The sequence below is a fragment of the Manis pentadactyla genome, chromosome 12 (assembly GCF_030020395.1).
Source record: "Manis pentadactyla isolate mManPen7 chromosome 12, mManPen7.hap1, whole genome shotgun sequence".
NCBI classification, from domain to species: domain Eukaryota; kingdom Metazoa; phylum Chordata; class Mammalia; order Pholidota; family Manidae; genus Manis; species Manis pentadactyla.
This window is the reverse complement of record NC_080030.1, coordinates 12619301-12633726: the sequence shown is the minus strand read 5'-3', so window position 1 is coordinate 12633726 and position 14426 is coordinate 12619301. Positions and strand designations below refer to the sequence as shown.

At 57.8% G+C, this 14426-nt stretch overlaps 2 protein-coding genes across 7 annotated transcripts in view; both read left to right on the top strand.

Annotated features, from left to right (window-relative positions):
* LOC118917581 (paired amphipathic helix protein Sin3b) overlaps positions 1 to 2039 on the top strand; it is a 45576-nt gene extending 43537 nt beyond the window's left edge. For 4 of the 5 annotated variants that reach the window (XM_057490063.1, XM_057490062.1, XM_057490061.1 and 1 more), the window contains one exon: positions 167 to 2039. In XM_057490063.1, coding sequence (XP_057346046.1) covers positions 167 to 397 — 231 coding nt within the window. In that variant the 3' untranslated portion in view covers positions 398 to 2039. The remainder of the gene's footprint in view (positions 1 to 166) is intronic. The other variant, XM_057490060.1, reaches the window with a different exon arrangement.
* Positions 2040 to 2052: 13 nt separating this feature from the next.
* F2RL3 (F2R like thrombin or trypsin receptor 3) lies at positions 2053 to 7554 on the top strand. Of its 2 annotated transcripts, XM_057490065.1 has the most exons (3): positions 2053 to 2169; positions 5273 to 5422; positions 5644 to 7554. In XM_057490065.1, exons 1-3 carry the CDS (start codon positions 2073 to 2075, stop codon positions 6693 to 6695), a joined length of 1299 nt encoding a protein of 432 aa, XP_057346048.1. In that variant the 5' UTR covers positions 2053 to 2072; the 3' UTR covers positions 6696 to 7554. The 2 variants fall into 2 exon arrangements, with proteins under 2 accessions (XP_057346048.1, XP_057346047.1); XM_057490064.1 differs by lacking the exon at positions 2053 to 2169 and having other exon boundaries at positions 3558 to 5422.
* Positions 7555 to 14426: the final 6872 nt, after the last annotated feature.

Sequence of the window (14426 nt, the reverse complement as noted above, 5' to 3'; positions counted from 1 at the left end):
GTAGGGGTGCCTGGGCCCCCTAAGATCCAGCCCATAGCCATTTTGGGATGTCTGGGCCCCCAAAATCTAGCCCATGGCTGTTAGAGGGTTCCTGGGTCCCTCAAGATGCAGCCACAGCTGTTCTGGGGCACCTGCGCTACACTGACTCCCATCCTACTCTCCGCAGGTGCAGCCCCTCGTCCTGCTGCGCCACCACCAGCACTTTGAGGAGTGGCACGGCCGCTGGCTGGAGGACAATGTGACCATGGAGGCGGCTGGCCTGGTGCAGGACTGGCTGATGGGTGAGGAGGACGAGGACATGGTGCCCTGCAAGACACGCTGTGAGACGGCGCATGTGCACGGACTGCCTGTGACTCGCTACCGAGTGCAGTACAGCCGCCGCCCAGCCTCGCCCTGATTCGCCGGAGCGGGTACCTCCGCACAGCTTATGGTCGCTCCCTGGGCCTCAGTATCTGTCAGGGTCCTTTCCACAGATAAGTTGAGGGGAGCCGAGCGTCCTCCAGCCTTGTTGCTTGGGTTGTGAGCTTCATGGAGGGTGGGCTTGGGTTGGCTTGTGGCCGCACGCTGCCATCCCTCTTGGCTGCCCAGCTTCCTCTGGGCTCAGCCTGTGCCAAACCTGAGCTTCCCTGCACTTGAACTCTGGGGCTCAGTCCCTGCATGTGGGGGGGAGTCAATGTGCTGGCCATGAGGTGAGTGAGTGTATCATGCACCTGTTGGGCCAATTTTTCATGTGCCAAGTCCCCGGGGGGGGGCACCTCTGGTCCTTTGGCCTACTAGGTGTCTGGAGAAGTCAGCCACACAAGAGCATGCATTTGGGAGGGGGTTGGAGTGGAGTCAGGTCTGGAGGGACCTGCTTGAAAAGCAAGCATGTCCTTTCCAAATGGTTCTGAGAGCTTCTGAAATCATTGTCCTTGCTTGGTGACCCTGCATCTGGTGGCTTAGGCATCGGCTTGGTCCAGCCAGTGCTCAGGGGCCTCCATCACTTAGAAATAGAGAAGAACCCTTTTAGCCAAATATCAGGATTACACTGGGACGTCAAGACATGGAGTGGGGAGGCAGCAGAACTGCCTGCAGGACCCCACTCTGGAAGAATGACCCCACACCCCGTGTTGATCTGGCAGCCAGACTCCAGGCTCAAGAGGGGAGGGGCTCAGCCTGGCACTCGCCTGAGCTCCAGTGGTCCCCCTGGGGAGGGCCCTGGGGCTCAGCCCTGCACCGAAGGTGGATGTTCTAGAAACATATATGCACATGCTTATTTATTCCTTTATGCTCTTAGTGGTTGTACCTACTGCAACAGCGAAGTCCCTCTGCTTTCCAGAGGGTGAGAGCCCTCTTCCTGGATCTCTGTACACTCCTGACCTCGCTGGTCCTGCATCCTCCACCCAGGCAGCGTACGGGTGTGAGGCCAGTGTCCTGCAGAGGCTTCCAAGGCTTTCTGTGCCGAGAATGCCAAGCAGTTCAGACCGGGGACCAGCTCTTTATACTGCTTGCACTGTGAGAAGCCCTGGACAGGCCGACACCTTCAGACAGAGTGGAGTCTGCTGATGGGTGGGCTGGGAGCTCCCCCAGATGGCCTCCTCTTTGCCCAGCCACAGTCCCCATCCTCCTGCAGCTGAACTGTGCCAAACCCACAGTTCCAGGAAGTGGAGACATGTTTCTAGAAGTTACCTGTGGAACTCAAGGTTTATGAAGCCTTTGACTCGGCCTGGCTGATTCCAAGGCTGGCTTGTCCCACCCAGGGTCTCCTTGACCCGGTTTTCTCAAGTGTAATCCAGGCACTTTGTTGGCACCCTTGTTTTATAAGAGGGGAACTGATCACTGGCATTCCTGACCCAGACCCTCCTGGCAGGCAGCTGTCCTCCTCTGGGGCCTGGGGTGCAGGCTAGACCCCACTGGGCCCCCACCCTGCATGCCACTAGGGAGCCTCTCTTCTGTTTTTGAAGAATCTGTTCCAGGGCTTGTATTTCCTTTGCAGCTGTTTTGAATGTAGTTTTCCTTTTCTATTTATTTGCACATTAAAGTTAAAAATTAAGTATTGACTCAACAGGTACAGACAGTCTTTTCCTGCGCCCATGCTGGTCGGTTCCCAAATCCTGCATGCAGATCCCGTGTACAGAATCCTTGGCAGCCAGCCTCCTCCGCACCTGCATGGTGGGCACCATTTCCCTGGTGCGTTCTAGAAAAACTCAGTTTTTCTGTTGAGTAGAAATGAGTGTTGTGTGTACAAAACTCAGTGTGAGGACTGCCATGTTTGCTTCTGAGCATTCTTTGCAGAGGCCTGCAGTGCCCACCAGCCCCACAGCCCTTGGATCTCCCCTCCCAGCTGGACACCCCCTGTCCCTCCCCTCGCCTCTTGTATGACACACCATCACTGTGTCCCCTGAACATCTGGACCCCTTCCCACCTGGCCCTGCCCCCACCTTCACCTCCAGGTAGGTGGGAGCTCTGTTCTGCGTCCTCTAGCGGACACCCCGGGAAGCCCCTGCTGTAGAAGTGGGCGGCCCCTGCCCTGGCCTGACTCAGTGCCGTTCCCAGGTCTTACCTGTCAGGTCCCTGAGCCCAGGCTGCTCGCCCTCTGCCAGCCCACCCTACCTACCTGGCCAGTCCTCTCACAGGAGTTGTCCCCAACTTCCCTGAGTGGCTACTGCTGCTGCCCATATGCACCCCATGCCCAAGAAGCCCCTCGTGGTGCCCACCTCCCCTGCCAGAGAGGGCTTCTGAGGAGTTTGGTGAATGAGGGTTGGTGCTACACCAGATTTCTCTTGCCTCAATCCCATGTTGGAGGTATCTAGAACCCCCTCTAAGCCCAAAGACTGGCCTGCCTTGCTCAGAAGCGCTGGGAGTTCTCAGTGCACAAAGTGGCTGCTGCAGCTCCCAGGAAGGACACCCTGTTCCAGGAGAGCAGACAGGTGCTGGTCCCAAGGGACCTGTGTAGTGGCCCCAAGATTCCCACCCCTGTGGACACCCCCGATGAGTCCCTGCCCTTGGGTGGGTGGGGCCCGTGACCTGATGAGATTTCTGGGTAGAGACAGGTGGGTCTGCTGACCATGTTGGGGAGGGGGTATGGCCTGTGTGGGTGAGGACCTGGCCCTGTGGACACCTAGACTGCAGTCTGGTGGGGCCCTGAGCAGACGACCAGCTCACTGTGAGGGTCCTCGCCCGTGGAAATGCCAGATCCTAGGGACCCATTGTTCCAGGCCACCGCGGCGACTGAGGCAGCAGTAAGCAGCAGCCCTAATCAATAAAGCACCCTTCAGCCTCACTGCCCTGCACCTGCCATTCCCGCCGCACTCAGATCTGGGGAGGTGCAGAGCCGCAGGACCAGCGTGGTTGGGGGGATGATGCTGGGGAGGCGGTGGGGGGTTTAGGCGGAGCCCAAGGAGCAGTACTGATTCTGCTACTCGCAAGGTGGTGTATTGGCAAGATAAACTAGCCCTGTACACCTGATGTCCTGACTGAGAATGAGGCTAATTATCCAAAAAGCAAACTGACCTAAAGTGAGTCTCAGGAGGCCTTTGGTGGGTGGGTGGGGGGCGGGTAGGATGTGCCCGGTAGGAGCCTGCAGGGGCTTGGGTGTGGGGTCAGGTCCCCCGAACCCTCCTGGCGCTTTGTGAGTGCAGCCCTTTGGAATCCCAAGTCTGCCCCTGCCCTGGCTTCTCCAGCACCTTCCCTGTGCGGTCCTGTGCTGGGGGTAAAGGGGAATCCCAGCCCATGGTATACTTGAGCAAACTCAGATTTGGGGTACCAAGGAGGAAGTGCCCAGCAAACAGGGTCACAGCACCCTAGAAATCAGGAGAGGGGGAGGCACACCTGTGGGTGCCTGTCTGGCTTCAGCATAGAATGTAAAGAACAATTTGCACAAAGGGGGCTCCCCTGAGAAGCCTCGCGCTGGAGGGACTCAAGGGGCTCTCACTGAAGAGGGGGGCCCGCTAGGCTCAGGGTCGGGAGGCTTCGGGTCCAGGTGGAACTGCAGGGTGACGAAATCCAGGACTGACTGCTGACTCTGAGCTGTTTGCCATTTTTTTTCCCGCCATTTGAAACAGGTGTACAGGGCTAGTTTATCTTGCCAATACACCACGTTGCGAATAACAGAATCAATAATAAAACAAGTAAGTGAAATACACACACCGTAACATTGAGCGCATGAACTGTGTTAAGCACCCAGCTCCGTGGCACCAAGCACACTCCTGTTGCTGTGAGTTGCTACCACCCGCTGGCTCCAGAGCTTGTTCATCTTGCAAAACTGAAACTGTCCTCATGAAACCCTGGCACCCAGCCCCTCCCCCGGCCCCCACCCTCTGCTTCCTGTCTCTGTGAACCTGACAGTTCTAGGGACCCCCTATAAGTGGATTCATGCAATATGTGTCCTTTTGTGTCTGGCTTAGTTCACAGCATGGTGTCCTCAAGGTTCGGCCATGTTGGAGCAGGTGTCAGAACCTCCCCCTTTTTAAAGCTGCTATTCTGCCTCTTTAAAACATGAATTCTTATGGAAGTGGCACACGATACAGAGAACACCAACAATACACAAAGCAGAGAGAGAAGTGGGTGCCCGAGTGCCTATCCCCAAAGGCAGCTGCCCCTAGTGTCCCCCAGGTGATGCCTCCGTGCGGCTCATGGCCCAGCTGGAATAGCAGCCCTGCACCCCCACATCTGGGGTCCCCCATTCCCACAGGCACAGGTTGCTTCTGTTGTGGGAGGCTGTTGGTGCGTGTCTCCGCCTCTGTGCTGCTGGGAATATTTTGGTACAGAAGTCTTCCTGTGCGTGTGTATCTGCCATAAATTTCTAGACATGGAACTCCTGAGCCAAACAACCCTCTGCAGGGACACCGGTCTACCCCGCCCCCATGACACCGCGCTGCCGCCTGCCCCCAGCCTTCCCCGCTCGTTTCCTGTTCTCCTGGAGGGAAGCAGGGTCTCATGGCAGCTGCCCTGTGTGCTGGGGATGTCATCAGTCACAGTGGCCAAGAGATAGGCGTGGGGCTGAATCTGTCCTTGGTGTCAGTGGTAGAAACCGCTCAGAAACGGGGGAGGCTTCTGGCTGAGACCACTGCACAAGCCAGAGGTCTCCTGGCCTCGGTCCCTCCCCGCCTGGGGCTGGGGGCAGGGACCTCAGCATCTCAGCCGCCAGCTGCACGAACTGCTCAGTCACTTCCTGGCTGGTTCCGTGTCCCTGAGTGTGTGACTAGATTAGGGCTCGCAGTGCTGGGCCACGGCCACATCAGACACCCCTTTCCAGTTAATTTCTTCTTCCTTGACTCCCACTGCCCAGCAGGAAGTCACAGCCCAGAGCAGCCGGCGCCGAGCCCCGGTGGCATGCGGATGCTCCTGCTTCTGTGGCCCCTGGTGCTGGGGCTCAGCCTAGAGAGTGACACCCAGAACCCCATCAGCTACGACGAGAGTGGGAGTGCAGGAGGAGGCGATGGTGAGCAATCTCAGGCCCTGTCTCAGGACTGGGGGAAGCCCAGAGCTGGGGGGTAGACGAGACCTGGGGAGTTCGTCCACCCCAGCCCTAGGCCCATGAGGCTGGGGGTGTCCGTGTCCAGCTGGGTCCCACCAGCCCTGGGCGTGGCGCTGTCCTGTAGGGCGGGGGCAATGTCGGGCTCTCAGCACCTCTGCCCCTCCCCTTGGGTCTCTCTCCCCCAGATGGCACACTGGGATCCTGCACCAGGCCCCAGGCGGTGCCCCGCAGCTTCCCCGGCCAGCTGTGCTCCAACCACAGCGATATCCTGGAGCTCCCGGACAGCTCCCGTGCGCTGCTGCTGGGCTGGGTGCCCACGAGGCTGGTGCCCTCCCTCTATGGGCTGGCCCTGGTCATAGGGCTGCCCGCCAACAGCCTGGCGCTGTGGGTGCTGGCCACCCGGGTGCCACGGATGCCCTCCACCGTGCTGCTGATGAACCTGGCGGCGGCCGACCTGCTGCTAGCCCTGGTGCTGCCACCGCGCATCGTGTACCACCTGCAGGGCCAGCGATGGCCCTTGGGCGAGGTTGCCTGTCGCCTGGCCACAGCCACGCTGTATGGCCACATGTATGGCTCTGTGCTGCTGCTGGCCGCCGTCAGCCTGGACCGCTACCTGGGTGTGGTGCATCCGCTGCGGGCCCGTACCCTCCGGGGCCAGTGCCTAGCTTCTGGGCTCTGTGCCATGGCCTGGCTGGTGGCGGCTGCCCTGGCGCTGCCCCTGGCGCTGCAGCAGCAGACCTACCAGCTGTCACACTCGGACCACGTGCTCTGCCATGACGTGCTGCCTGTGGGCACCCAGGCCTCCTACTGGCGGCCTGTCTTCATCTGCCTGGCCGTGCTCGGCTGCTTCCTGCCTCTGCTGGCCATGCTGCTGAGCTACGGGGCCACCCTTTGCACGCTGGCAGCCGGTGGCCGGCGCTACAGCCACGCGCTGAGGCTGACCACGCTGGTGCTGGCCTCGGCTGTGGCTTTCTTCACCCCCAGCAACATCCTGCTGCTCCTGCACTACTCGAACCCAAGCGCGGATGCCTGGGGGGACCTGTATGCCGCCTACGTGCCCAGCCTGGCACTCAGCACGCTCAACAGCTGCGTGGACCCCTTCGTCTACTATTACGTGTCAGCTGAGTTTAGGGACAAGGTGCGGGAGGGGCTGCTCTGCTGGAAGCCCGGCCCCTCGGTGGCCTCCAGGGAGGGGGGCAGCCCTGGGTTGGGCACCCGGTCCTCCTCACTCGTGTGATGGCCCCTCAGAGGGGGGCCAAATGGGAAGAGGGTGTCCTGGGTTGCATAGGGTGCCCTCCCCATTCATGTCCACTAGGAACCTCTGAATAGGATCTTATTTGGAAAGAGGATCTTTGCAGGTGTCATTAGTTAAGATGAGGTCGCATTGGAGGAGGATGGCCCCTAAATCCAACATGACTAGTGTCCTAATAAAAGGACTCAGAGACACACACACAGGGAAGGCCATGTGGCCGTGGCACCAGGCTGAAGCTCACACAAGCCAAGGAACGCCGCGGCTGTGAGACCCACTCACTGGTCCAAATTCAATAAGTGGACATGGAGACAGAGAACAGCGGAGCGAAGCTTTAATGACGGTCCTGCAAGATCGGGTGTCTGGTGGGCAGGCACACCTGGGGAGTTTGGCGCCAGTAATTTATCTCCTAGTATGCGAGTCCCTCCCCTGGTTCCTCATTGGCTGAGTCCTACAGGGTTCACAGTCTTCCCCGGACTTTGCCTAAGCCCGTTATATCCTTCCTTTACATTTGTCTTATTCTTATTGGTAGGTTTAAAAAACTCAAACAGGTATCGCCAGGCCCTTATCAGTTCCCCCCACCCCACCCTCAGCTCGAGCAGCTTCCACCATGTGGCCCTTTGTTCATACCTTACTGTTAAAGTGCTTAAACATCCTGGTGGGAATAAATCACATTTAGGTTTCATGCTCTGTCCTAACACAGCCCCCTGGCAGCCCAGGGAAGCCGGGGAGAGCGTCCTGGCATACACTTACCTTGGCAGCCCCCAGATCCCTGCCCACACCTTGATCTCAGACTTCTGGCACCCAGAATTGTCAAATAAATGGCTATTAAGTCACCTAGCACTTGGTAGAGCAGCCCCAGGAAACTCAGGGATTAAGTGCAGATTCCTGAGCCCCTTTCCTCTGCAGTGCAGCCGGGGCAGCCCTGGGCCTGCTGCGGGACCCCACTCAGGCAGACGCTCGGGCTCCCTGGCCCCTGGTGGCCCAGGCGACAGAGAGCCTGGGTGGGGGTTCCTCCTTCCCAGAAGCCCAGAGTCCAGCAACGGGAGGGGCTCCCGGATTCGGGGCATCTCCTGAGCAGCCACACCAGAGACCCCCCACTCCACTCCCCAAGGCCTGCTGCAGCCCATCGTTGGGAGCCATTAGGCCCAGCCTGCTGCTGCCACCCAGGCTGCAAAATGTCACTTCTCGCCCCTCACCTGAGGTCTGATTCCTCTGCTCACTCTATGTGAGCCCCCACCCCTGGCCCAGGACCACGTGGCAGTAACTGGAGGGCGGATGGTGCACTCCCCATGGGGGGGTTGCGGCCCTGTGACCCCTGCCCCAGCCATTTGCAGCCTGCTCTGAGCGGAGCTGGAGGAGGGCACTGCGTGAAGAGCAGCTGTGGCAGCCCAGAGCAGCACCTGGGGGTCAGCAGGCGCCCCATCTTGGTGACCCTGCTCCCGGGGCCCGAGGCACCTTCCCCTCCTGCTCTGAGCTTTGGTCACCTCTTACAGGCTTGCCACGTGACGCCACAATGTGTGCCCACTTCCACTGGCCCCTACAGTTTTCTATCGTCTCAAGCTTAGAAACATGAATCGAACTTAATCTCATAAAAGGCCGCGGGAGGGGCAACCAGCCCAGCTCACACACAGGGAAACTGTTTCCTCAGGCGCGTGCCAAGGTGCCCAGCCCTCTGAGAACATGGGTGCGTCCCAGCCACAGCTCACAGCCCATGAGCCTGCGTCCCTGCTCCCACTCTGACAACAGCTGGGTCAGTCCCACCCCTGGGGTCCTGGAAGATGAGGCTGCCCGGGCTCAGCCTGCAGTGTGGGCCACGTTGCCATTGAGTATGTGATGGGGGCTCCAGGGGCCATCCTATCATCGGGTGTTAAGGCCGGGCCGGGGAGGGCTGGGGTGCAGCCTTGCTGTGCCTGAGGCAAAGCAGTTGACCCTCACCTGTAGAAGCCCCCCTGCCGAGGCCCACAGCCACACACGGGGGCAGACTGGACCCAAGTCACTCCTGTCCATTGTGCTCTGTGGATGCTCGAGGTGTCCTCTGGGTCCTATGAACCCGTGGGTGCAGTCAGCTCCTACTGCACATGGCTGGAGTCACCTTCTGCTCTCACCCTGCCTGTACCCCCGAGTGGCTGCATTTGTACACACAGGGCTCCCATGAGGACAGCCAACAGGGATGGTGGACGTGGGGAGGGCCTCTGGGTCCTGCTCCACCTGCTCTGGGCCCAGAGCTGCGACAGACCTCCAAGCTCCCACTGGGTGCCCCAGGGCACTGGCCCCTCAGTCCTCCTCATGTACAAGGCCACTCACCCTCCCCTGTTTCCTGATGGGGGACCAGACCTTGAGGTGCCTCAGTCTTTAAAAGGCCTGTCCCCTAAGGAAGGGAGGAGCTGAGCCACTGTGAACAGGGCTGGTCCCACCCTGACTGCAGGCTCCTCTTCTGAGAGGAAGTGATGGGATTGGGCTCCCAGGACTCTTCCTGTCAGTCATATTTTTCTCATGAGGCCTTTGGGCTGCCTTCTGCTCAGAGCAGCGAAGCTTCTTATGGTGCGTTTCTCACATGGTCCCCTGCTTGGTGACCAGCAACCACTTTGTACATCTGCTGCCACATGGTAGGAAAGCAGTGGAGCCCCCTGCGCCCTCCACCAAGCGGCCTGGAGGACAGGCTGCAGCCAAGGCCTGCTGGCTCCATGTCTGGCCGGTTGGCAGGTGTCTTCCTGACAATGCTTACTAGCTCTAATGCCGGGGGAGCTGAGCGTCCCCGTGGCCCTCACCCTGAGCCTGTCCACGGCCCACTCCCATGCGCTGGGGGCCTGGTGACCCCAGTGGGAAGCAGGCAGCAGGTCTGGGACCCGTCAGCCCAGCCTGTGCCCCCTGGAGAGGGGCTGGGTCCCCATGGCCCTGAGGGCTCTCCGGTGACTGAGGACGGGCTTGACCTGGTGCTCCAGGTTCGGCTCCACCCAGAGGTGTTTCAGAACCGACAAGGAGACCAGCAGTACCCGCTGAGCTGGGGACCGATGCCACACCCATGGTCCCCACCCCTGGGAGGCCCCCAGGAGAACCTCCTGCTCCCCACGCAGGTGTTGATCCAGTCACAGTGGTTGGTGGTCAAAGCCGGAGATGCGCTTATTACACTCGCTGCAGTGCTTGCTTTTCGCACTCCAGCAAGAATGTCTGGGCGGCTGTCAGCAGCCTCTGTGGGTGGGAACAGGGCGGCGTCAGAGCACCTGGCCTGGTGGGGAGAAACAAGGATAGCAGCCTGGCTGGAAAAGAGCCAGGGGCCAGCGACAGGGTCTGCCCTCGGCCACACCTCTATGTGGTTCAGGGGTGGGGGCCGTGCTCCTGTGCAGGAGTCCGTGGCTGGCCAGGTCCCCTCCCAGGCCGCCCACTGACACCCCGGAGCTGCTGGCACCCCTGGCCCTGAACAGCTCTGGGCTGTGATCTGGGGGGAATGGGGTCTGGGAGGCCCAAGACAGACGGTGCCCTCCCTGCCCCAGGTTAGGGGCTCCCCCTCTGGAGGGAGAGGTGCCGTGGGACCCCACAGGCGCAGGCCCAGCAGGCATCCCCCAGCCCTGGCTCTGCGGTGGCCAGAGGCTCAGATCCACCAGGTCACCAACTCCCATGCCCAGGCACTCACATGGTGACTTTACACACGTGGCAATACTTGTCCTGAGTCACGTGTGCGTGTTTAGCCTGGGGGAACATCGGTATTGGCTCTCTGCGGTTCGAGGGAGACGCCGGTCTCGGCTGGGTCCATAGACACGACCAGCAAGTGGGCTAGCCAGTGCAGGAAGGAGAGCCCACCGGTCACCTGGGAGCATCAACGACAACATGGCCTGGGAGGTCACGGGGCTCTAGGTGCCCCTTGAGGCCTGGAGCTGCCTGGCTGCCGCAGGGACGGGGAGAACCTGCACCCCAGGGCTGCACCCGATTACCTCCAGCCACAAGGGACAGAGCAGAGCATGCTGGCAGACACCTCAGCCTCAGGACGCCTTGTGAGGTGACGGTGAACCCATCCTGCCGCTGTGGCCCCATGTCCCACCACGGCACCAGTGGCTGGCGTGGCCTGGTGGCACAAGCCGGTGGCTTGAGGATTTGTGGGGGCCCGCTGGGTGTCAGAGACCCTTGGAGCCCATGCGTGTGGGCAGTAACAAGAGCAGCCCAAACTCCCTGCAGCGGGCCTGTGGCGTGGGGCCGTCCTCCAGCTCCCCAGGGAAGTAAGCCCTCACACACACACCCCCCACCCCGCTCCCTGGGATCGACACAGGATCCCCATGGAAACCAAACAAGGACAGGACGCTGCGGAGGCCCTGCCCTGCGTCCTGCCCGGTCACCTGCCTCCCACCCTCGCCCCCCCACTACGCACACCTGTCCGGGAAGGGACGCAGCAGTGCTGGCCATATCCTCGTGGGGGGAGCCAACAGCTACTTCCCACTGTAAGGATGTGGGTCTCGCACCGGCCCCACTTGTCCCTGGCTCCAATGTCAGGCGACCTTGGTGGGGACCCAGGGTTCCCTGGTCAAGTGCTGCAGACCCAGGATGGGGTGGGTGTGACATGGGGCCCCACACACCTGACACAGCCCCCAGGAAGGTCTCAGGTCAGAAAGCCCACCAGCCACGAGGCTTGCCCCTGACAGTCCCCGGGGATGACACAGTCTTGAAATGCTTCCCCATCAACTCTCCTGCCCTGTGCCAGGCGGCACACTCGGCACCTCTTAGAGGGCCTCACAGACCCACTGTGCAAGTCCTCCTCTTGTGGGGCCCTCTGCCCTGCTGTGGCCCCGTGCTGCCCCGGGCCCCTCATACACTCTCCTCACACCCAGGGTGGGTAAGGGGCCTGCGCTCCCCAGTGAGCATCTCCACCAGCACCCCAAGGCCATGAGCTGCAATGGACAGGTACAGGGTTTTGGGTGCTGTGACACTGGGCATGTGTGGGGTGCAGTGACGGCACTAGGGGTGGGGAACAGGTCAGGCCACTCTCGCTGGTGACTGTGCAGAGGACAGAGGAGCAGAGGGTCACATAGCCAGCAGGCAGAGGGCCTGGAGACAGCAGAAGCCCCATCCCACTTCAGGGAGCAGGCGCCCCCATAAAGGATACACCATAACCAATATATTTCTAATTATTTGGCAAGAAGGAGATGAAGATGCCAAAGCTGGTGACAGCGAGGATGAGGAACATGGCCCAGGCCACTGCCTGCAAGGCGTTCAGGGGCCTCAACCAGCCATTCACTCCGGACAGGTGAGGTGGTGAGGTTGGCTTCCCCCGGCTGACCGATCTCCATCTAACGCTGCACGTGTTCATCTGCAAGACAGAGCGAGGGCACGGCAGGCCATGGGCCTCCTGTCCACAGCCTGGCATGGCTAGGGGACCCTGGGGGCCAGGGATGGCCTTTGGTGGCAGAGCTGGCAGGGATCAGAGGTTCCTGCAGAGCCTACCCTTGCCACAGTGGTGGTGCAGCTGTGGATAGCTCTGGAAGGTGTGTAGCCCACAGGACGAGCAAGAGGGGCTCCCATCTGCCAGGACCCCAGGTGCAGGCAGCTTCCAGTGGCTCCCAGCCAGGGGACCACACCAGCAGAGTCCCAGGACTTGTTTAAAGTGCAATAGACCCCATGATGTTGTACATAAAAACCTAAAGAATCCACTCCAAAACTACTAGATCTAATATCTGAATTCAGCAACGTTGCAGGATACAAAATTAATACACAGAAATCTGTTGCTTTCCTATATACTAATAAAGAACTAGCAGAAAGAGAAATCAGGAAAACAATTCCATTCACAATTGCATCAAAAAAGAACACAATACCTAGGAATAAACCTAACCAAGGAAGTGAAAGACCTATAGCCTGAAAACTACAAGACCTCGTAAGAGAAATTAAAGAGGATACTAATAAATGAAAATTCATCCTATGCTCTTGGGTAGGAAGAATTAATATTGTTAGAATGGCCATCCTGCCCAAAGCAATCTACAAATTCAATGCAATCCCTATCAAAATACCAACAGCATTCTCAACAAACTGGAACAAATAGTTCTAAAATTCATATGGAACCATAAAAGACCCAGAATAGCCAAAGCAATTCTGAGAAGGAAGAATAAAGCAGGGGGGACCTCACTTCCCAACTGCAAGCTCTACTACAAAGCCACAGCAATCAAGACAATTTGGTACTGGCACAAGAACAGACCCATAGCCCAATGAAACAGAATAGAGGGTCCAGATATTAACCCAAGCATATATGGTCAATTAATATACGATAAAGGAGCCATGGATATACAATGGGGGAAATGACAGCCTCTTCAACAGCTGGTGTTGGCAAAACTGGACAGCTACATGTAAGAGAATGAAACTGGATTACCGTCTAACCCCATACACAAAAGTAAACTCGAAATGGATCGAAGACCTGAATGTAAAGTCATGAAACCATAAAACTCTTAGAAGAAAACATAGGCAAAACTCCCTTGAATATAAACATGAGCAACTTCTTCATGAACATATCTCCACGGACAAGGGAAACAAAAGCAAAAATGAACAAGTGGGAGTATATCAAACTAAAAAGCTTTTGTACAGGAAAGGACACCATCAGAAGGACAAAAAGGCATCCTACAGTATGGGAGAATATATTCATAAATGACAGATCTGATAAAGGGTTGTCATCCAAAATATACAAAAGCTCACACACCTCAGCAAATAAGCCAATTAAAAAATGGACAGAGGATATGAACAGACCCTTCTCCAAAGAAGAAATTCAGATGGCCAACAGGCACATGAAAATATTCTCCACATCGCTAACCATCAGAGAAATGCAAATTAAAACCACAATGAGATATCACCTCACACCAGTAAGGATGGCCAACAACCAAAAGACAAACAACAACAAATGTTAGCGAGGATGTGGAGAAAGGGGACCCCTCCTACACTGCCAGTGGGAATGTAAACTAGTTCAACCATTGTGGAAAGCAGTATGGAGGTTCCTCAAAAAACTAAAAATAGAAATACCATTTGACCCAGGAATTCCACTCCTAGGAATTTACCCTAAGAATGCAGGAGCCCAGTTTGAAAAAGACATATGCACCCCTATGTTTATCGCAGCACTATTTACAATAGCCAAGAAATGGAAACAACCTAAGTGTGCATCAGTAGGTGAATGGATAAAGAAGATGTGGTGCATATACACAATGGAATATTATTCAGCCGTAAGAAGAATCCTACCATTTGCAATAACATAAATGGAGCTAGAGGGTATTATGCTCAGTGAAATAAGCCAGGTGGAGAAAGACAAGCACCAAATGATTTCACTCGTGTGGGGCATAAGAACAAAGCAAAAACTGAAGGAACAAAACAGCAGCAGAATCACAGAACCCAAGAATGGACTGACAGTTACCAAAGGGAAAGGGACTGGGGAAGGTGGCTGGGGAGGGAGGGACAAGGGGAATGAGGGGCATCGGGATCAGCACACGTAATGCAGGGGGGGCGCGGGGAGGGCAGTACAACACGGAGACGACCTGTAGTGACTCTACAGCGTCTCCCTAAGCGGATGGACAGTGACTGTAATGGGGTTGGGGGGGGACTTGATGATGGGGGGAGTCTAGTAACCACAATGTTGTTCATGTAAGTGTATACTAATGATACCAAAATAAAAACAAAACTAAACCCAACGTGGGGGTGACGACTTACTATGAGCTGCTGCTGGGAGGAGATGAGGGAGGCGGTGAGCGGCGGGTGGCG